Source organism: Bubalus bubalis, chromosome 9, assembly GCF_019923935.1.
Source record: "Bubalus bubalis isolate 160015118507 breed Murrah chromosome 9, NDDB_SH_1, whole genome shotgun sequence".
NCBI lineage: Eukaryota > Metazoa > Chordata > Mammalia > Artiodactyla > Bovidae > Bubalus > Bubalus bubalis.
In genome coordinates this window covers 96,828,133-96,852,280 of record NC_059165.1, presented here as the reverse complement: position 1 = coordinate 96,852,280, position 24,148 = coordinate 96,828,133, and the positions used below count along the sequence as shown (strand labels likewise).

Sequence of the window (24,148 nt, the reverse complement as noted above, 5' to 3'; positions counted from 1 at the left end):
CAGTCTCTGTTTCTACCAGTCCTGTGGAAGTCCTGCAGTCAAATCCCACTGGCTTTCAAAGTCAGATTCCATGATGATTCATAGTCCCTTTGCTGGATCTGGAAGCTGAGAAGCCTTGCATGGGGCTCAGAACCTTCACAACAGTGTGAGAACTTACTTGGTATTATTGTTTTCTAGCTTGTGGGACACCCATGCAGTGGATATGTGATTTGATTTTATCGTGATAACACTCCTCCCACCATCTTGTTGCTACTTTTCCTTTGTGTGTGGACGTGGGGTATAATTTTTTTGGTCGGTTCCAGCATCTTTCTGTCGATGGTTGTTCAACAGCTAGTTGCAATTTCAGTTCTCTCACCTGAGAAGAGTGCACATCGTTCTATTCTGCCATCTTGAATCAATCCCCTACTTTATTTTGATTGCTTATTTATTTGACTACTGTGGGTCTTAATTGCAGTGTGTCGGCTTTCTCTCTAGTTGCAGCACACAGACTCAGTTGCCCCATGGCATATGGGTTCTTAGTTCCATGACCAAGTATTGAACCCACATCCTCTGCATAGGAAGGTGGATTCTTAACCATTGAACCACCAGGGAGTCCCCTGTAGAACTCTTTTAGGATGAGAGTATATGGCACATCATTCTTACAGAAGGATTTCATCATTTAAATTGAAATAAATCAACAGGGCAAGAATAGTATGAATGTAATGGAGATGGTATAAATCATTCATCCTCATTATAATAATGTTTCTGTTTTGAGATGGGTAGGAGGAGTTAATGAGTCTAAGAAATCTTTGAATCATCATCCTTCCATTTCTCCACAGGCAAGAGACCATAATGTACAGGAACTCTATGACAGTGAGCAATGTGGGAAAGACTTCAGTGACCACTCATGCCTTAGGACACACAGGAGTACTCAAAATGGAGGGAACCCTTATGAAGATAATCAGTATGGGAAAATCTTCCTTACTCTGCACAACAAATCCTTTACTGGAGAAAAATGGTCCATGTTTAATCAGTGTCGAAAAACTGTCATGCTGACTCCAGATATTATACACTGGAAATCTAACATACAAGAAAAAGCCTTAGAACGCAGAGATGTTGGGAAAGCCTTTGTTAATCAGTCTTACCTTCGGACACAAGTGAGAGCTCACAATAAAGAAAAGCTCTACAAATGGAAGGAATGTGGAAAAGCTTCTGTTCACTCAACAAGCCTTCATGCACATGTGCCAACTCACACTTCTAACAAATGCTACAGATGTGAGGACTCTGGAAAAGTCTCCACTGCATCCCTAAGCCATAGACAACATATAAAAACACACACTGGAGAGAAGCCTTTTCAGTGTGACACATGTGGGAAAGCCTTTAGGTTTTCCTCATACCTTCTTGTTCACAGTCGAATTCACACTGGAATAAAACCCTACAAATGTAAGGAATGTGGGAAAACCTTTAGATTGTCTTCATACCTTCGTGTTCACAGTCGAATTCACACTGGAATAAAACCCTACAAATGCAGGGATTGTGGGAAAGCCTTTAGATTATCCTCATACCTTCGTGTTCACAGTCAAATTCACACAGTAATAAAACCTTACAAATGTGAGGAATGTGGGAAAGACTTCAAACATTCTCTGCCCTTTAACATTCACATGGGAACTCACACTGGAGAGCAACCCTATAAATGTAAGGAGTGTGGGAAAACCTTCACTCGATCCTCAGGCCTTATTGAACATATGAAAACTCATACTGGAGAGAAGCCTTTTAAGTGTGACACATGTGGAAAAACCTTCACTCGATCCTCAGGCCTTACTGAACATATGAAAACACACACTGGAGAGAAACCTTTTAAGTGTGACACATGTGGAAAAACCTTCACTCGATCTTCAGGCCTTACTCGACATATGAAAATTCACACTGGTGAGAAGCCTTTTAAATGTGACACATGTGGGAAAGCCTTTGCTTCTTCTTCCCACCTCATTAGACATCTACAGTCTCATACTGCACAGAAGACTATTAAATGTGACAAATGTGGGAAGGCCTTTGCTAATTCCTCATATCTTACTATACATTTTAGAACTCACACTGGAGAGAAGCCTTTTGAGTGTAATGTGTGTGGGAAAACATTTACCACTTCTTCATATCTTATCATACACAAACGAACTCACACTGGAGAGAAACCATATGAATGTAAGGAATGTGGAAAAACCTTTTCTCACTTTTCAAGCCTTTCTTACCATATAAAACGACATTGAAGAGAGGCCATTGAAATGTGACAAGTGTGGAAAAGCCCTTGCTGCTTTCTCATATCTTATGAAACATTTTTTTGAAAATTTTGGCTGCACCCATAGCATGTAGGACCTTAGTTCCCAGTGATTGAACCCAAGTCTCCTGCATTGGAAGGCAGAGTTTTAACCACTGGACCACCAGGGAAGTCCCTTACTAAATATTTTTGAACTCACAATGGAAAGATGCCTTTAGAGTGTAATAAGTGTGGGAAAAGATTTGCAAATTCTTCACCCTTTGCCATTCACAAGTGTATTCACACTGGTGAGATACCGTATAAATGTTTGGAATGAGGGGAGGCATTTGCTGCTTCTAAGCATTTTTGAAATGTTATTTATTCATTTTGGCTGTACCATGCAGCTTGTAGGGTATTAGTTTCCCAACCAAGGATTAAACCCGGGCCCTTGGGAGTGAGAGCATGGAGCTGTAACCACCACTGGACTGCCAGGGAATTATCTAAGTATTTTAGAGCTCATACAGGGCAGAAGACTTTCAAGTGTAATATATGTGGGAAAACATGTACCAGTTCATCCGTTACCACACACAAAGCTATTCACAGTGGAGAGAAAGCCTATAAATGTACAGAGGAAAGCTTTTTGTCTTTCTGATTCACTTCAACAACATGAAAGGTCAACACTTGGGAGCTGCTCTACAAATGTTAAGAATGTGGGAAGGACGTCAGTCCCACAACTGGTATGTAAGATATCACAGCGGAGATTTCCCTGGTGGTCCAGTGGTTAAGGATCTGCCTTGCAATGCAGTGGACACGAGTTCAATCCCTGCTTGGGGAGCTAAGATCCCATGTGCCACAGAGCAACTAAGGTTGTGCGCTGCAAGTACTGAGCCTGCACACTGCAACTAGTGAGTCCACCCACAGCAACAAAGGATCTGGCATGAGGCAACAAACTTCTTACATGCCACAAATAAGACTCAAAGCAGCCAAATAAATAAACTTAAAAAAAACTCACAGTGAAGCTATATTATAATATTAAAGATGCATGGACAGCCCTTTACTCTTTCCTCAGTGAAATTAATATTTTTTTAAATATGGGAAATCTTGCAGTAGACAGAAATCCTACTGATTTAAGCTGTGTGGGTAAGTTTTATTACTTTTTACAGTTTATACCTTTAGGAAAAAGAAAGTAATTTTAACTTGTTCTTAGAGGTTTAAATGGTTATTTATTGAAGACATCCAATGTATCTTTTCCTGTGTAAATTCCACTTCTGCTAAATACTTTAATGTTCACTTATAATCTCACTGTGAAGAAAAACTTTATGAATGTAAGAAGTTAGTGGTAGAGTCATCATTTTCCATTAGATTGTTCTTCATTCTTAATAAAATGAGGTATTTCACAGTCAAGAGAAACTGAATATGGAGTATTTGGAAAATACTACCCTGAGTCTGAAATCTTAGAGTTGCTGAGAGGTGTAGAGTTTTGGGGGTTCTGTATATCTATTTTAAGCATTTGTGATTTGGCTCTGACCTTGGGGAGAGTCCGACACGACTGAGGAACTAAACAACAAGAACAAATTCTTGCACACAGTGTGTCTTTCTTCACTCTCATAGCTAGACCAGGCCAGTATAGTGACCACACTTTCAGTTTGCAACTGGGTCTAAAGTGGACCTACAGGATACACACTATGTCCTTGTCTAACCTGCTGGATTCTCTTGTTGGATTGACATTGTCTTCACATTGTGAAGACAGTGAGTGCTTAAATGTGTACAGTGCTCACCAACCTCATTTATGGTGAGGACTTCCCTGGTGGCTCAAACATTAGAGAATCTACCTGCAGTGCAGGAGACCTGAGTCAGGAATATCCCCTGGAGAAGGGAATGGCTACCCATTCCAGTAGTCTTGCGTGGAGAATTCCATGGACAGAGGAGCCTGGTGGTCTACAGTCCATGGGGTCACAAAGAGTTGGACATGACTGATCAACTAACTTTCTTTCATGCTGTCCAAGGTGAAGGATATGGTATGTCTATAAATTCTGTAAAATTATCGTGTCGTTCTTACCCTGCTGATCCTGGCATGGCACGAGTGGAGAAGATTACATCTAATGTGAATCACCCTGATTTCATGACTTTTGTAGGTGAACACCCCAGCATCTGAGGGAGAATCTTTAATCTCAAGCTGTGCAGAAAGTAATTGGGAATAATGTTCTCTTTCACCCCTAAACCCAACACCACAGTCTGACAAAACAACTGTATTTTTCTTGGTCAGACAAGAGCTGTCACTTATGATATAACTTGCTTCTGTATTTTTTATTCCACTCATCTGCTGTGAAAACAAAAACTCGTGTGAATAGAGCTGGTCCTGATCATCTGCTGTGCTTGATGCCATCAGTGGCAGTTCCTGAGTGTGGGTCTTGGGTGCAGATACACACCTGCAGAAACTCGTTTTAGCCTTGACAAAGTTCTCATGCTTGAGCAGCCTTGGATTATGTTGAGTTTGGCTATCATGCCTGCAGCTGCTTGATGATGCTTTATTGAGGTTTAATCAAACCACTGTAATAATAATAATCCAGATCAACCTTAACAATAAATCCTGAAGAAAATTGCATGTGCACTTTTGTGTTACACATTTGTATGTATGGAGGAATATGTCATGTTGTAGTTTAATTTGGAGTGTGTACATTGTGACTTAGCCCATCTGTTGCCCCCTTTAATTATTTGCAATGACTAAGGGTTACAGATTGGCTTTAGATGTAGCCTAATTGTCTGAAATAAGACCTGTGTATCCTAGAGATTTTTCCAGTGGTCCAGAGGTTAAGCATCACCTTATCCTTAATGCAGGGGACTGGGAACTAAGATCCCACATGCTGCAGAGTAACTAAACCTGCGCATTACTAGAGTCCATATACCACAATGAAAGATCCCACGTGCTGCAACTCAGATCCAATTCAGCCAAATAAATATTTTTAAAAAGACCTACCCACTGAATTTCTCACAATTGCCTGAGTCTGAGACCTTGTGGGAAATGTTGAGATCACTACTGCAGATTGACCTCATTCTGCTTGGCCTCCTGGTGACAGTGTTGTCAAGTGCTGAGCAAGATAAATCAAGTAAATATGGTCCCAGCTTTTGTTATTCAGTGAGTGACAAAGTGGCATATTCACATGGAAATTCTCCAGAGCCAAGACGATGTGGGCCATGTATGCTACAACATGGATGAACCTTGAAAAACATTTTAAGTGAAAATAGTTATCTATATGAAAAATCCAGAAAGTGCAAATCTACATATAGAGAAAGTATATTTGTGGTTGTTTAGATATTGAGAGAAATGAAGTGGGTGATTTGACAGCCAGAAGCTGCTTTTGAAGTGAAAAGATTATAAAATTGTGACAACATTGAGTCGTATAAATTAAATAGGTGTATTGTATTGTAGGCAAATTATGTCTCAATAAAGTAGTCCCAAGAAACAAAATAAAAAATCTTGATTATACCTGCACTGATTGGGTAGTTACCAGCAGAGCCAGCCAGGCCGCCCAAAGGAGGCCCGTTGAAGCCTCCTACTAGGAACTCGTCCTTGGACGCCCTCCTTCCAGCAGGATACACTCAGGTTCACTGAGGGCCTCACCTAGCTGGGATGCAACTAACCACCACAAAGCTAATCACACAGGGAGAGGCACAGACAACACGAATCTCTTGCATCATTTCCATTCCACACCTTGAAACGTGGGGCTTTGGATATCAGCCATATTAGGCAGATTCACACAAGTTGTAAGTAGTTCCCTCATGACTGGATGCAGTAGGACTTTGGCTCCGCCCAGAGAGGCAGGTGGAGAGAGCATTGTACCAAGGGAAAGAAGTTGAGGCTAGAAACAGGTTTATGACCTGGGCTCTGGGCAGAAGGCGGCGCACACACCCAGGGTCGGGACTGGAGGTGGGACCAGGTCTAGCGTGGGGTTTAGAGGCTGGAAGGGCAACACAGGTTGAAGGCTCACCCTGCAGGATATTCATCAAAAAGATTTTCCATCACTTATCCAGTTTCCTAGAGCTTTTGTAGGAATTCTCCCCATACTGATGGGCCTGCTCATCTTCAAAGTCGTGGTCTATTCAGTCAATCCATTGTTAGGCCTTTGTTTCCTCTTACTGCTTTTTATTTACACGGATACCATGCTAAAGTCTAATAATAACACTGGGTTCCTTTGGAATTTTAAGTGTAGAAATTGAAATATCTCTTTCAATCGAGATATGTAAATTTGAAAAAAAAAGTTTTCAAATATGTATTTCTGGGTTTGTTTTTCATATCTAACAAAACAGGCTAGGACTTCCCCTACTATGTTAATATAGCACTGAATCAGGCATTTTTTGTCTGCTCAGAAACAGTACCACAATTTCTCTGGTAGTCTTGTTTGTTGTGTGTTTTGGGGGTGGCCTTTGAGAATTGAAATTTTTTAAAACCCTCATATACTAACATGTTTTATCAGAAGGTTCACATACATTATCAAATGTGTTAACATTTACCTAATGGTTATTCTACTACGTTAATTTTCCAAATTTTGCTGTAATTTTTTTTTATATAACTCAGGATTCTGTTTTTAAAAATAATTTCTGGATTTGCTACTTTGCTTTCAGTTCAGTTCAGTTCAGTCGCTCAGTCATGTCCAACTCTTTGAGACGCCATGAATTGCAGCACACCAGGTCTGCCTGTCCATCACCAACTCCCAGAGTTCACTCAGACTCAAGTCCATCGAGTCAGTGATGCCATCCAGCCATCTCATCCTCTGTCGTCCCCTTCTCCTCCTGCCTCCAGTCCCTCCCAGCATCAGAGTCTTTTCCAATGAGTCAACTCTTCGCATGAGGTAGCCAAAGTACTGGAGTTTCAGCTTTAGCATCATTCCTTCCAAAGAACACCCAGGACTGATCTCCTTTAGAATGGACTGGTTGGATCTCCTCAGAGTCCAAGGGAGTCTCAAGAGTCTTCTCCAACACCACAGTTCAAAAGCATCAATTCTTCAGCCCTCAGCTTTCTTCACAGTCCAACTCTCATATCCATACATGACCACTGGAAAAACCATAGCCTTGACTAGACAGACCCTTGTTATCAAAGTAATGTCTCTGCTTTTGAATATGCTATCTAGGTTGGTCATAACTTTCCTTCCAAGGAGTAAGCGTCTTTTAATTTCATGGCTGCAGTCACCATCTGCAGTGATTTTGGAGCCCCCCAAAATAAAGTTTGACACTGTTTCCACTGTTTCCCCATCTATTTCCCATGATGTGATGGGACCAGATGCCATGGTCTTCATTTTCTGAATCTTGAGCTTTAAGCCAACTTTTTCACTCTCCTCTTTCACCTTCATCAAGAGGCTTTTTAGTTCCTCTTCACTTTATGCCATAAGGGTGGTGTCATCTGCATATCTGAGGTTATTGATATTTCTCTTGGCAATCTTGATTCCAGCTTGTGCTTCTTCCAGCCCAGTGTTTCTCATGATATACTCTGCATAGAAGTTAAATAAGCAGGGTGACAATATACAGCCTTGACATACTCCTTTTCCTATTTGGAACCAGTCTATTGTTCCATGTCCACTTCTAACTGTTGCTTCCTGACCTGCATATAGGTTTCTCAGGAGGCAGGTCAGGTGGTCTGGTAGTCCCATCTCTTTCAGAATTTTCCACAGTTTATTGTGATGCATACAGTCAAAGGCTTGGGCATAGTCAATAAAGCAGAAATAGATGTTTTTCTGGAACTCTCTTGCTTTTTCCATGATCCAGCCGATGTTGGCAATTTGATTTCTGGTTCCTCTGCCTTTTCTAAAACCAGCTTGAACATCTGGAAGTTCACACTTCATTATATTGCTGAAGCCTGGCTTGGAGATTTTTGAGCATTACTTTACTAGCATGTGAGATGAGTGCAATTGTGTGGTAGTTTGAGCATTCTTTGGCATTGCCTTTCTTTGGGATTGGAATGAAAACTGACCTTTTCCAGTCCTGTGGCCACTGCTGAGTTTTCCAAATTTGCTGGCATATAGAGTGCAACACTTTCACGGCATCATCTTTCAGGATTTGAAATAGCTGAACTGGAATTCCATCACCTCCATTAGCTTTGTTCATAGTGATGCTTTCTAAGGCCCACTTGACTTCACATTCCAGGATGTCTGGCTCTAGGTGAGTGATCACACCATCGTGATTATCTTGGTCGTGAAGATCTTTTTTGTACAGTTCTTCTGTGTATTCTTGCCACCTCTTCTTAATATCTTCTGCTTCTGTTAGGTCCATACCATTTCTGTCCTTTATCGAGCCCATCTTTGCATGAAATGTTCCCTTGGTATCTCTAATTTTCTTTAAGAGACCTCTAGTCGTTCCCAGTCTGTTGTTTTCCTCTATTTCTTTGCATTGATCTCTGAGGAAGCCTTTCTTATCTCTTCTTGCTATTCTTTGGAACTCTGCATTCAGATGCTTATATCTTTCCTTTTCTCCTTTGCTTTTCGCTTCTCTTCTTTTCACAGCTGTTTGTAAGGCCTCCCCAGACAGCCATTTTGCTTTTTTGCATTTCTTTTCCATGGGGATGGTCTTGATCCCTGTCTCCTGTACAATGTCATGGACCTCATTCCATAGTTCATCAGGCACTCTATCAGATCTAGTCCCTTAAATCTATTTCTTACTTCCACTGTATAATCATAAGGGATTTGATTTAGGTCATACCTGAATGGTCTAGTAGTTGTTCCTACTTTCTTCAATTTAAGTCTGAATTTGGCAATAAGGAGTTCATGATCTGAGCCACAGTCACCTCCCGTCTTGTTTTTGCTGACTGTATAGAGCTTCTCCATCTTTGGCTGCAAAGAATATCAGTGTGATTTTGATGTTGACCATCTGGTGATGTCCATGTGTAGAGTCTTCTCTTGTGTTGTTGGAAGAGGATGTTTGCTATGACTGGTGCGTTCTCTTGGCAAAACTCTATTAGCCTTTGCCCTGCTTCATTCCGTATTCCACGGCCAAATTTGCCTGTTACTCCAGGTGTTTCTTGACTTCCTACTTTTGCATCCCAGTCCCCTATAATGAAAAGGACATCTTTTGGGGGTGTTAGTTCTAAAAGGTCTTGTAGGTCTTCATAGAACCGTTCAACTTCAGCTTCTTCAGCATTACTGGTTGGGGCATAGACTTGGATTACTGTGATATTGAATGGTTTGCCTTGGAAACGAACAGAGATCATTCTGTCATTTTTGAGATTGCATCCAAGTACTGCATTTTGGACTCTTTTAATGACTATGATGGCTACTCCATTTCTTCTAAGGGGTTCCTTCCTGCAGTAGTAGATATAATGGTCATCTGAGTTAAATTTACCCATTCCAGTCCATTTTAGTTCGCTGATTCCTAGAATGGCAATGTTCACTCTTGCCATCTCCTCTTTGACCACTTCCAATTTGCCTTGATTCATGGACCTAACATTTCAGGTTCCTATGCAATATTGCTCTTTACAGCATTGGACCTTGCTTCTATCACCAGTCAGATCAACTGGGTATTGTTTTTGCTTTGGCTCCATCCCTTCATTCTTTCTAGAGTTATTTCTCCACTGATCTCCAGTAGCATATTGGGCACTTAACCGACATGGGGAGTTCCTCTTTCAGTATCCTATCATTTTGCCTTTTCATACTGTTCATGGGGTTCTCAAGGCAAGAATACTGAGGTGGTTTGCCATCCCCTTCTCCAGTGGACCACTTTCTGTCAGACCTCTCCACCATGACCTGCCCGTCTTGGGTGGCCCCACACGGCATGGCTTAGTTTCATTGAGTTAGACAAGGCTGCAGTCCGTGTGATTAGATTTACTAGTTTTCTGTGATTATGGTTTCAGTGTGTCTGCCCTCTGATGCCCTCTCACAACACCTACCATCTTACTTGGGTTTCTCTTACCTTGGACGTGCTCCAGCAAAGCACAGCCACTGCTCCTTACCTTGGATGAGGGGTACCTCCTCACCACCACCCCTCCTGACCTTGAACGTGAAGTAGCTCCTTTAGGCCCTCCTGCGCCTGTACAGCCACTTTGCTTTTAAAAAGTCTCAAATTCTTGATTATATATAAATTTTCTAAATTTCTTCTGAAATATACTGCTTTTAACATTTGAATATATAGTTTTCGTGGAATATATTTTGCTATGTGGACTAGCATAGATCCAATTTACCTTCCTCCAGAAATATGAAAAAAATTGTAGTACAGCTTACTGAAAAACTCCTTGACTGATTTGCAGTTGCTGCTTTATTAACAAATTCTTGTGTATATACCTGAGTCAAGTCCTAGACTATTCCGTGCCAGTAATATATTTACTAACATCAACAACACTACATTTCCTTTGTAAAATTATTTATTTTCGCTGCCTCAGGTCTTTGCTGAGGCACACAGGATCTTCATTTCATCATGCAGGATCTTTCGTTGAGATGCACAAATTCTCTAGCTGTGGCGCAGGGCCTCAGTGATTGTGGCTCAGTGGTTGCAGCTCATGGGCTCCAGAGTGAGGGAGCAAGCTTCAGCAGTTGCTGCTGGTGGGCGTACTTGCTCCAGGCATCAAACCCATGTCCCCTGCATTACAAGGTGGATTCTTAACTACTGAAGACCATGGAAGTCTCATTACATTTCCTTTTGATGACAATAGCTTAGGTTTTAAAACTAGTAAAAATATAATGGTTCAGTCGCTCAGTCATGTCCAACTCCACGACCCCATGAATCGCAGCACGCCAGGCCTCCCTGTCCATCACCAACTCCCGGAGTTCACTCAAACTCACGTCCATCGAGTCAGTGATGCCATCCAGCCATCTCATCCTCTGTCGTCCCCTTCTCCTCCTGCCCCCAATCCCTCCCAGCATCAGAGTCTTTTCCAATGAGTCAACTCTTCGCATGAGGTGGCCAAAGTACTGGAGTTTCAGCTACAGCATCATTTCTTCCAAAGAAATCCCAGGGCTGATCTCCTTCAGAATGGACTGGTTGGATCTCCTTGCAGTCCAAGGGACTCTCAAGAGTCTTCTCCAACATCACAGTTCAAAAGCATTAATTCTTCGGCGCTCAGCCTTCTTCACAGTCCAACTCTCACATCCATACATGACCACAGGAAAAACCATAGCCTTGACTAGATTGACCTTTGTTGGCAAAGTAATGTCTCTGCTTTTGAATATGCTATCTAGGTTGGTCATAACTTTCCTTCCAAGGAGTAAGCGTCTTTCAGTTTCATGGCTGCAGTCACCCTCTGGAGTGATTTTGGAGCCCAGAAAAATAAAGTCTGACACTGTTTCCACTGTTTCCCCATCTGTTTCCCATGAAGTGATGGGACCGGATGCCATGATCTTCGTTTTCTGAATGTTGAGCTTTAAGCCAACTTTTTCACTCTCCACTTTCACTTTCATCACTTAGTTCCTCTTCACTTTCTGCCATAAGGGTGGTGTTATCTGCATATCTGAGGTTATTGATATTTCTCCCGGCAATCTTGATTCCAACTTGTGTTTCTTCCAGTCCAGCGTTTCTCATGATGTACTCTGTATATAAATTAAATAAGCAGGGTGATAATACACAGCCTTGACGTACTCCTTTTCCTATTTGGAACCAGTCTGTTCCATGTCCAGTTCTAACTGTTGCTTACTGACCTGCATACAGATTTCTCAAGAGGCAGGTCAGGTGGTCTGACTCTTTCAGAATTTTCCACAGTTTATTGTGATCCACACAATCAAAGGCTTTGGCATAGTCAAGAAAGCAGAAATAGATGTTTTTCTGGAACTTTGTTGCTTTTTCCATGATCCAGCGGATGTTGGCAATTTGATCTCTGGTTCCTCTGCCTTTTCTAAAACCAGCTTGAACATCAGGAAGTTCACAGTTCACATGTTGCTGAAGCCTGGCTTGGAGATTTTTGAGCATTACTTTACTAGCATGTGAGATAAGTGCAATTGTGTGGTAGTTTGAGCATTCTTTGGCATTGCCTTTCTTTGGGATTGGAATGAAAACTGACCTTTTCCAGTCCTGTGGCCACTGCTGAGTTTTCCAAATTTGCTGACATATTGAGTGCAGCACTTTCACAGCATCATCATTCAGGATTTGAAATAGCTCAACTGGAAATCCATCACCTCCACTAGCTTTGTTCATAGTGATGCTTTCTAAGGCCCACTTGACTTCACATTCCAGGATGTCTGGCTCTAGATGAGTGATCACACCATCGTGATTATCTGGGTTGTAGAGATCTTTTTTGTGCAGTTCTTCTGTGTATTCTTGCCATCTCTTCTTAATATCTTCTGCTTCTGTTAGGTCCATACCATTTCTGTCCTTTATCGAGCCTATCTTTGTATGAAATGTCCCCTTGGTATCTCTAATTTTCTTGAAGAGATCCCTAGTCTTTCCCAGTCTGTTGTTTTCCTCTATTTCTTTGCATTGATCGCTGAGGAAGGCTTTTTTATCTCTTCTTGCTATTCTTTGGAACTCTGCATTCAGATGCTTATATCTTTCCTTTTCTCCTTTGCTTTTCGCTCTCTCTTCTTTTCACAGCTATTTGTAAGGCCTCTCCAGACAGCCATTTTGCTTTTTTGCATTTCTATTCCATGAGGATGGTCTTGATCCCTGTCTCCTGTACAATGTCACGGACCTCATTCCATAGTTCATCAGGCACTAGCTAATGTTTTTTCATGTTACTCTTCTAGATGCCTCATACATTAATGTTTTAAAACATAACTACTCAGTGATGTAGGTACTGTCACAATTTTTTGTTTTGAGAAAACAGCTTTATTGAAATATAATTTTTGTACTGTATAATTCATGCATTTCCAAATACTCAGTTTTTCTTCTGTTCTTACTTCTATTAATCTGTTCCTTAGATTTCCTTCATGTTCATGTATTTGGTGTACTTCAGTCTTACATGGTGTAAGGTCAACTCTTTTGGTTTAAAATAGACTGCAATCTTTAATAAACCAAAATTATAACACCAGCCTAATTTATTGTTGTTCAGTTGCCAAGTCGGTCAATTCTTTGAGACCCCACAGACTGCAGCACACTAGGCTTCCCTCACCATTTCCTGGAATTCACCCAAGTTCATGTCCATTGAATTGGTGATGCCATCCAGCCATCTCATTCTTTGTCATCCCCTTCTCCTCCTGCCTTCAATCTTTCCCAGCATCAGGGTTTTTCCAGTGAGTCAGGTGTTCGCTTCAGGTGGCCAAAGTATTGGTGCTTTAACATCAGTCCTTGAAGATGTATTCAGGGTTGATTTCCTTTAAGATACACGCTGATCTCCTTGCTTTTCAAGGAACTCGCAACAGTCTTCTCCAGCACCATAGTTTGAAAGCATCAGTTCAGTGCTCTGCTTTCTTTATTATCTGGCTCTCACATCTGTACGTGAATACTGGAAAGACCATAGCCTTGACTATGCGGACCTTTATTAGCAAAGTGATGTCTTTGGTTTTTAACACACTGTCTAGGTTTGTCACAGCTTTCCTGCCAAGAAGCAACTGTCTTCGAATTTCATGGCTGCAGTCACCATCTGCAGTGACTTTATAGTCCAAGAAGAGGAAATTTGTCACCGTTTCCACCTTTTCCCCTTATGCATGCTGCTAAGTTGCTTCAGTCATGTCCGACTCTTTGTGACACTGTGGACTGTAGCCCACCGGGCTCCTCTGTCCATGGGATCTTCCAGGCAAGAATACTGGAGTGGGTTGCCATTCCCTTCTCTAGGGAATCTTCCCAATCTTCCCAGGGATTGAACTTGCGTCTCTTATGTCTCCTGCATTGGCAGGCAGGTTCTTTACCATTTGTACCACCCAGGAAGCCTCTTCTGTTTCCCCTTATGTTTGCCATGAAGTGATGGGACCAGATGCCATTATCTTATTTCTTTTAATATTGAGTTTTAAGCTGGCCTTGTCACTCTCCTCCTTCACCCTCATCAAGAGGCTCTTTAGTTCCTTTTCACATTCTGCCATTAGAATGGTATCATCCGCATGTCTGAGGTTGTTGACATTTCTGTCGGCAGTCTTGACTCCAGCTTGTAACTCATCCAGCCCGGCATTTCCCATGATGTTCTCTGTGTATAAGTTAAATAAACAGAGTGACAATAAACAGCCTTGTCGTACCCCTTTCCCCATTCTGAATCAATCAGTTGTTCCATATGGGTTCTAGCTGTTGCTTCTTGATCCACATACAGGTTTCTTAGGAGACAGGTAAGATTCCCATCTCTTTAAGAGTTTTCCACAGTTTGTTTTGACCCATACAGTCAAAGCCCTTAACATAGTCAATGAAACAAAGGTAGATATTTTCTGAATTCCCTTGCTTTCTCTATAATCCACCAAATGTTGGCAATTTGATCTCTGGTTCATCTGCCTTTTCTAAACCCAGCTTGAACATCTGGAAGTTCTCGGTTCACATAATCCTGAAGCCTAGCTTGGAGGATTTTCAGCATAACCTTACTACCATGGGAGATGAATGCAATTGTCTGGTGGCTTGAACATTCTTTAGTACTGCCCTTCTTGGGAATTGGGATGAGGGTTGATCTTTTCCAGTCCTATGGCCACTGTTTGGATTTCCAAATTTGCTAACATATTGAGTGCAGCACTTTAATACCATCGTCTTTTAGGATTTTAAATAATTCTACTGAAATTCCATCATCTCCACTAGCCTTATTGGCAGCAGTGCTTCCTAAGGCCCACCTGACTTCACATTCCAGAATATCTAGCTCTGAGTGAGAGACTACGCCATGGTGGTTATCCAGGTCATTAAGACCTTTTTTGTACAGTTCTTTTGTGTGTTCTTTCCATCTCTTCTTGATCTCTTCTGCTTCTGTTAGGTCTTTACCGTTTCTGTCCTTTATTGTGCCCCGTATTTGGGCAAAATGTTCCTTTGATATTTCCAATTTTCTTGAAGAGATCTCTAGTCTTACCCTTTCAGCCTAACTAGTAATCCCAAAAATGGTATCCTAATGGTGACAGACTTGGAAAGTTCTACTGGTCTTTATGCATGAAACAAATTCACCCTGCTCAGGATGAGAAGCCTGAAACCTGAAATCCTGGAATAGTCTGCATTATCTGACATTAGGATCTGCCTTCTTACAGATTTTGTGTGCTGTGGGAAGCATTTTGTGTTTTCTATTTTCTAATATTTCTTTGTTACCCTGAAGTTTTATAGGGTCATAGGTAAAAACCAGCTATCTCCTGCCTAGTAGAGATTGTACTTAATACCAGAGTCCTCAAAGTAGGAAACCTTGTGCTCAACAGGTCCACGGAAGAGTTTAGTTTCATGGTGACTGCACCATATTCACTTTTTTTTTTTTTTTTTTTTGCATTGAGATACTGTTAGTGTTCAGTGAAATATACATTTAAGTATTCCACGAATGATTTTTGAAAATTGAGTGTACTTATGTAATCACCAGCCTACACAAGATATAGAAAATATTAATCTTCCACAAAAGACCTTTGCACATTTTAGTCCATTCCCTCACCATTACCTGCAAACACTTTCTAGTTTCTAACAGTTACTTGACACTGTATACTGCATACATATATTAGGCAGTTTGCTCATCATTTTCACATTGTATCCTACCTAATTTTTCTCTACTGTTTGAAGAAACATGGGAGAGGTGATCAAATCTCCCAGTGAAATTGTGGGCTTTTTTGCCTTGTATTTCTGTCAAGCATTGCTTTATATATTTTACAAATATATTACTAAGTGGCTCTTAATGCACATCTCAACTTTTTATATTATGAAGAATCAGAATTTTATATATAATTAACTCCATCTGTAGAAATGCATTAAAGTTTACACAGACTGACAGTAGGGTCTGCTTCTGTTTTCTTTTTGAGGGTTTTTGCATATTGTGGGCAGTAGTATGTTTCATCTGGTTACCAATGACATAGAGCCTTGCTCAGCAAAGAGTAAAGGCACCAGTGTTCTTCTTTCTTTTTTTTTTTTTTTTTTTTTTTTTTTGTCATGCCACATGGCCTTTAGGATCTTATTTCTCTGACAGGGATTAAACCTGGGCCCTCATCAGTGAAGGTACAGAGTCCTAATCAACGGACCGCTAGAGAATTCACACCCAGTGATTTCTGACTAACAGACAACTGAGATCCTTCACAAGACTGTTGAAAGTACCTTGATATAATGACAACTGGATCTTATTGCTTGATGTGACACACACAGTCCTCCAGAGGATATAATTAAATTTGTCCATGTAGAGACAAAACAAAAAGTGCTCTGGTGTAACAGTTGCTACATCTTGATACCCAAAGTAGAGATTTTTTGTATATATCAAAAGCTCCCAATTTTCTGCTTTTTCTCAATATGCCTATGAAAAACACACCTGCCAAGATATAGTAGATGAATCCTGAAGACATTCAGCTATGTGAAATAGGCCAGATACAAAAAAATAAATAAAAGCTATAAGCTGTATTATTCAGCTTACATAAGTTAACTGGAGGAATCTATGTCATAGGCAGAGACAGAAAGTAGAATAGATGTCAAGACTAGGGAAAAGGGCATTGGGGAGTTAGTGTTTAAGTACCAAGTATCAATTTGAGATGGTAAAAAATTTCTGGAGATAGATGGTAATGATGGTTACATAACAATAAGAATATACTTAATGCTACTGAATATACGTAATGCTTTTTTTAAGATTTGTTTTTATATTTGGCTATGCTGGGTCTTTCAGGATTTGAAACAGCTCAACTGGAATTCCATCACCTCCACTAGCTTTGTTCATAGTGATGCTTTCTAAGGCCCACTTGACTTCACATTCCAGGATGTCTGGCTCTAGATGAGTGATCACACCATCGTGATTATCTGGGTCGTGAAGATCTTTTTTGTACAGTTCTTCTGTGTATTCTTGCCACCTCTTCTTAATATCTTCTGCTTCTGTTAGGTCCATACCATTTCTGTCCCTTATCGAACCCATCTTTGCATGAAATGCTCCCTTTGGTATCTCTAATTTTCTTGAAGAGATCTGCTGGGAGCCTGTGTGAGGAGCTCCGCCTGTGGCAAAGGTCATGAGGAAGGAGGCTCAGAATACGCAAAGGCGGGATCGAGCCTCAGGAGTCCCCCTGGATATTCTCGAGCATCTACCCCCAAAAACCAGAGTCTGCCTACTTTACTGCTTTGTGCTCTCACCTCTGACTTTACTGGGGGCTGTTCCCCACCACCATCTCACTCTCTCTGATAAAGAGTTAACTTACAGCTCCAGTTAATAAAGTTCCTGGGCATTAGGAGTGTTTAAATCCAAACCCCTCAGATAGCTCTCTAACTCGCCTGACAAGTTTACCCGGACTCCTGCAGCTATGCATACGATTGTTTACAGTCTCCCAGCCGTGAGAGGCACGGGAAGCTTAAGATACTCAAATAGCTTAGAGCCTCTCAGAGAGTTAGAAACTGTCAGGATAAAACTAGTAAAAGATTTCATTGATGAGCCAATGCTTGCTGCCAAGTTTCCACATCCCCTGTATTGTATCCTTGAATGTGTATTAATTAATATAGTTGGTATGTGGAAAAAATAAGTAGTGGCCTTGGTGTTAGCAACTTTAGACCCTTAAGGTAATAAATTATTTCCTTTGTTGTAAACCCACTGCACCTCTGCCCTATAGGAATGCAACTTTATCTAACACCTTCGGAGGATGGCGCCAAACCTTAAAATAATTACTCTTAGAGAAAATAAGTCATATGGTTGACAAACCTTTGTCAAGAGTCATAAAATGTTAATAGGCCATCTGGCCAGAAGATGATGTAAATCACCTAAACCATTTGTATATGATAAATTTGCAGGAAAGAAACCCTGGTTTCGATAAGGATCAAAGACTGCTGACCTTGCATGATTTCACATCCCCTATTATCCTCTATGTGCAACTTAGGGTATAAAAGCCCCTGCTGAAAATAAAGCTACGAGCCTTGCTCACTGAAGCTTGGTCTCCCCATGTCATTCTTTTTCTCAGTTTTTGGCTGAGTCTCCATCTGGAGCGCGGAGGTCCTCTGCGACCATTTATTTGCCTGGGCTTCTAAGACCCACTCGAGAAGGAGCCTAAGGTGGGGCACCTTCTGCTATTTGAGAGGGCACCTGCGGCCTCCGTGGTGAGAGCTAATCTGATGTCACAGGTTATATTGATTTTCCACGTAAACCAAGCTACTCAGCCTCTTTTCTTCACTGATTTTTCCTACTGAGCTATCCTCATTCTATTACTCTTTATATCTTTAATGAATATTTAAATAAAGCTATTGTATCCGGTTGGAGAAGGAAATGGCAACCCACTCCAGTGTTCTTGCCTGGAGAATCCCAGGGATGGGGGAGCCTGGTGGTCTGCCATCTATGGGGTCGCACAGAGTCAGACATGACTGAAGTGACTTAGCAGCAATAGCAGAAGCATTGTATCCAGTGAACTCGCCGAAGCCATCTCCCCTTCGAATTCCTTGGATCATCCGGGGCTGGACCTCGGCAGAGATCTCTAGTCTTTCCATTCTGTTGTTTTCCTCTATTTCTTTGCATTGATCGCTGAGGAAGCCTTTCTTATCTCTTCTTGCTATTCTTTGGAACTCTGCATTCAGATGCTTATATCTTTCCTTTTCTCCTTTGCTTTTTGCTTCTCTTCTTTTCACAGCTATTTGTAAGGCCTCCCCAGACAGCCATTTTGCTTTTTTGCATTTCTTTTCCATGGGGATGGTCTTGATCCCTGTCTCCTGTACAATGTCACGAACCTCCATCCATAGTTCATCAGGCACTCTATCATATCTAGTCCCTTAAATCTATTTCTCACTTCCAATGTATAATCATAAGGGATTTGATTTAGGTCATACCTGAATGGTCTAGTGGTTTTCCCTACTTTCTTCAATTTAAGTCTGGATTTGGCAATAAGGAGTTCGTGATCTGAGCCACAGTCAGCTCCTGGTCTTGTTTTTGCTGACTGTATAGAGCTTCTCCATCTTTGGCTGCAAAGAATATAATCAATCTGATTTTGGTGTTGACCATCTGGTGATGTCCATGTGTAGAGTCTTCTCTTGTGTTGTTGGAAGAGGGTGTTTGCTATGACCAGTGCGTTTTCTTGGCAAAATTCTATTAGCCTTTGCCCTGCTTCATTCCATATCCCAAGGCCAAATTTGCCTGTTACCCCACGTGTTTCTTGACTTCCTACTTTTGCATCCCAGTCCCCTATAATGAAAAGGACATCTTTTTAGCGTGTTAGTTCTAAAAGGTCTTGTAGGTCTTCATAGAACCGTTCAACTTCAGCTTCTTCAGCATTACTGGTTGGGGGATAGGCTTGGATTATTGTGATACTGAATGGTGTGCCTTGGAAACGAACAGAGATCATTCTGTCGTTTTTGAGAGTGCATCCAAGTACTGCATTTCTGACTCTTTTGTTGACCATGATGGCTACTCCATTTCTTCTAAGGGGTTCCTGCCCGCAGTAGTAGATATAATGGTCATCTGAGTTAAATTCACCCATTCCAGTCCATTTTAGTTCACTGATTCCTAGAATGGCAATGTTCACTCTTGCCATCTCCTCTTTGACCACTTCCAATTTCCTTGATTCATGGACCTAACATTCCAGGTTCCTATGCAATATTGCTCTTTACAGCATCAGACCTTGCTTCTTTCACCAGTCACATCCACAACTGGGTATTGTTTTTGCTTTGGCTCCATCCCTTCATTCCTTCTGGAGTTATTTCTCCACTGATTTCCAGTAGCATATTGGGCACCTACCGACCTGGGAAGTTCCTCTTTCAGTATCCTATCATTTTGCCTTTTCATACTGTTCATGGGGTTCTCAAGGCAAGAATACTGAAGTGGTTTGCCATTCTCTTCTCCAGTGGACCACATCCTGAAAGATGATGCTGTGAAAGTGCTGCACTCAATATGCCAGCAAATTTGGAAAACTCAGCAGTGGCCACAAGACTGGAAAAGGTCAGTTTTCATTCCAATCCCAAAGAATGCTCAAACTACCACACAGTTGCACTCATCTCACACACTAGTAAAGTAATGCTCAAAATTCTCCAAGCCAGGCTTCAGCAATAGGTGAAATGTGAACTTCCAGATGTTCAAGCTGGTTTTAGAAAAGGCAGAGGAACCAGACATCAAATTGCCAAACTCCGCTGATCATGGAAAAAGCAAGAGATTTCCAGAAAAACATCTATTTCTGCTTTATTGACTATGCCCAAGCCTTTGACTGTATGCATCACAATAAACTGTGGAAAATTCTGAAAGAGATGGGAATACCAGACCACCTGACCTGCCTCTTGAGAAACCTATTCGCAGGTCAGGAAGCAACAGTTAGAACTGGACATGGAACAACAGACTGGTTCCAAGTAGGAAAAGGAGTACGTCAAGGCTGTATATTGTCACCCTGCTTATTTAACTTATATGCAGAGTGCATCAGAGAAACCCTGGGCTGGAAGAAGCACAAGCTGGAATCAAGATTGCCAAGAGAAATATCAATAACCTCAGATATGCAGATGACACCACCCTTATGGCAGAAAGTGAAGAGGAACTAAAGAGCTTCTTGATGAAGGTGAAAGAGGAGAGTGAAAAAGTTGACTTAAAGCTCAACATTCAGAAAACGAAGATCATGGCATCCGGTCCCATCACTTCACAGGAAATAGATGGGGAAACAGTGGAAACCATGTCAGACTTTATTTTGGGGGGCTCCAAAACCACTGCAGATGGTGATTACAGCAATGAAATTAAAAGATACTTACACCTTGGAAGGAAAGTTATGACCAACCTAGATAGCATACTCAAAAGCAGAGACATTACTTGGCCAACAAAGGTCCGTCTAGTCAAGGCTATAGTTTTTCCAGTGGTCATGTATGGATGTGAGAGTTGGACTGTGAATAAAGCTGAGCGCCAAAGAATTGATGATTTTGAACTGTGGTGTTGGAGAAAACTCTTGAGAGTCCTATGGACTGCAAGGAGATCCAACTGGTCCATTTTAAAGGAAGTTAGTCCTGGGTGTTCTTTGGAAGGAATGATGCTAAAGCTGAAACTCCAGTCCTTTGGCCACCTCATGCAAAGAGTTAACTCGCTGGAAAAGACCCTGATGCTGGGAGGGATTTGGGGCAGGAGGAGAAGGGGACGACAGAGGATGAGATGGCTGGATGGCATCACCGACTAAATTGACATGAGTTTGAGTGAACTCCGGGAGTTGGTGCTGGACAGGGAAGCCTGGCATGCTGCAATTCATGGGATCGCAAAGAGTCGGACACGACTGAGCGACTGAGCTGAACTGAACTGATGCTGGGTCTTCAGTTGCTACATGCAGGCTTTCTCTAGTTGTGGGGAGAGGGACTACTCTGTAGTTGCTGTTCATGAGCTTCTCTCATTGCAGTGGCTTCTCTTGTTATGGAGCACGGGCTCTAGGGCAGTCAGGCTTCAGTAGTTGTGATGTACAGGCTTAAGTTGTCCTTAGGCATGTGGAATTTTCCTGGACCAGGGATTGAACCCATGTCAAGCAGATTCTTAACCCCTGATCCACCATGAAAGTCCTAAACTACACAGTTTAAATGGTTGAGTGTAAATAATATGTGATGTATATTTTATCATAGTAAAAAATTGTGGAAGGCGATTATATGTATTATTTATAGGAATCTTGTAAAATACCATTTCCAGGGAAAAAGAAATTCTAAATAGGCTTGGCTGACAGTACCTCTCATAGAGTCCCAGGTCAACAAAATACCCATCCAATATAGAAGGCTCTGACGTGCTTGAGGTTTCATTAATTTATATATCTGACGCATGTGTTTAGAACAGTCATTTTAAAGCAACTAACCAATAAAAAATCAGATTTTTAAAGGGCTAGATTTTAAAATTGCTACTAAAACCAGACCCTGAACTGAGAGATATATTGAGTTAAAAAATGAAAAGAATAAAGCAACTTGCTCAGACAGTATTTCACAGAAAGGGAAAACCAAACAAAACAACACCTGAATAAAACATCTAACAGAAAATGGAATTTTAAAACACCCACATGTAGGGTCAGTCCTGCAGGTTTCCTAAATAGGGACGTTAGTAGGCTCACAAGTTCAGCTGCCTCAGCCTCTCAAAAACAGGAATGTCCCAATCCCCCAGATCACAAGCCGTTCTTTATGTGACAAGTGCCTGAGCAGCCAGGAGGAAGACAGCTGCCTGTGAGAGTGGCAGCTCTAGGTGAAGAGTAAAGAAAGGACCAGCTACATTGACTGCAGGATCCCAGAAAGCCTAGGGGATAAAGCCAATGGATAAACTCAATGGATGGCCCCACTGGAGGCTGCTGGAGACAGCCAGGTCCAGAATAGAAAGGGTTAGAAAAGACCAACATGAATCCTTCATGACCCAGACAAAGCTGGTGAACAGTCACACCTGTTCCCATCATCAATACTGTAATGTCCACAGTGGGGCAATCATGCACTCAGTCTACGTGACTGTGTTCCCTGTACTGATTTGTTTAGTCACTAAGCCATGTCCAACTCTGTGACCCCATGGACTGCAGCATGCCAGGCTCCTCTGTCCTCCACTCTCTCCCAGGGTTAGCTCAGATTCATGCCCATTGAGTTGGTGATGCTATCTAACCACCTCATTCTCTGCCACCTTCTTCTCCTTTCCTTCGATCTTTCCCAGCATCAGGGTCTTTTTCTAGTGAGTCAGCTCTTTGCATCAGGTGGCCAAAGTATTGGAGCTTCAGCTTTAGCATCAGTCTTTCCGGTGAATATTCAGGGTTGATTTTCTTAAGGATTGACTGATTTGATCTCCTTGCAGTCCAAGGGACTCCCAAGAGTCTTCTCCAGCACCACAATTCGAAACTATTCATTCTTTGGCATTCAGCATTCGTTATGGTCCAACTCTCACATCTGTACGTGACTACTGATGTAGTCACGATGTACTGTGCATGTAAGTTAAATAAGCAGAGTGACAATATACAGCCTTGACGTACTTCTTCCCCAATTTGGAACCAGTCTGTTGTTCCATGTCCAGTTCTAACTGTTGCTTCCTGACCTGCATACAGATTTCTTAGCATGCAGGTTAGGTGATCTGGTATTCCCATCTCTTGAAGAATTTTCCTCAGTTTTTTGTGATCCACATAGGCAAATGCTTTTGCGTAGTCAATAAAGCAGAAGTAGATGTTTTTTTGGAACTCTCTTGCTTTTTCTATGATTCAACGGATGTTAGCCATTTGATCTCTGGTTGCTCTGCCTTTACTAAGTCCAGCTTGAACATTCATGGTTCACGTACTATAGAAGCCTTGCATGAAGAATTTTGAGCATTACTTTGCTAGCGTGTGAGATGAGTGCAGTTGTGCTGTAGTTTGAGCATTCTTTGGCATTGCTTTCTTTGGTATTAGAATGAAAACTGACCTTTTCCAGTCCTGTGGCCACTGCTGAGTTTTCCAAATTTGCTGGCATATTGAGTGCAGCACTCTCACAGCATCATCTTTCAGGATTTGAAATAGCTCAACTGGAATTCCATCACCTCTACTAGCTTTGTTCGTAGTGATGCTTCCTAAGGCCCACTTGACTTCACTTTCCAGGATATCTGGCTCTAGGTGAGTGGTCACACCATCATGGTTATCTGAGTCATGAAGATCTTTTTTATATCGTTCTTCTGTGTATTCTTGCCACCTCTTAATATCTTCTGCTTCTATTGGGTTCATACCATTTCTGTCCTTTATTGTGCTCATCTTTGCATGAAATGTTCCCTTGGTATCTCTAATTTTCTTATAAGAGATCTCTAGTCTTTCCCATTCTATTGTTTTCCTCTATTTCTTTGCATTGATCACCAAGGAAGGCTTATTTCTCCTTGCTCTTCGTTGGAACTCTGCATTCACATGAGTATATCTTTCCTTTTCTCCTTTGCCTTTTGCTTCTCTTTTCTCAGCTATTTGTAAGGCCTCCTCAGACAACCATTTTGCCTTTTTGCGTTTCTTTTTGTTGGGGATGGTCTTGATCACGGCCTCCTGTACAATGTCACAAACCTTC

General features: G+C 41.5%; 1 protein-coding gene across 12 annotated transcripts in view; it reads left to right on the top strand.

Moving 5' to 3' along the window:
* The window catches only part of LOC102403487 (zinc finger protein 266), a 66,856-nt gene extending 62,015 nt beyond the window's left edge, over positions 1-4,841 (top strand). For 11 of the 12 annotated variants that reach the window (XM_044948657.2, XM_044948655.2, XM_025293571.3 and 8 more), the window contains one exon: positions 819-2,914. In XM_044948657.2, coding sequence (XP_044804592.2) covers positions 819-2,243 — 1,425 coding nt within the window. In that variant the 3' untranslated portion in view covers positions 2,244-2,914. Of the gene's footprint in view, positions 1-818; positions 2,915-4,365 lie in introns of those variants that run through there. The other variant, XM_045161869.1, reaches the window with a different exon arrangement.
* The last annotated feature ends 19,307 nt before the right edge of the window (positions 4,842-24,148 follow it).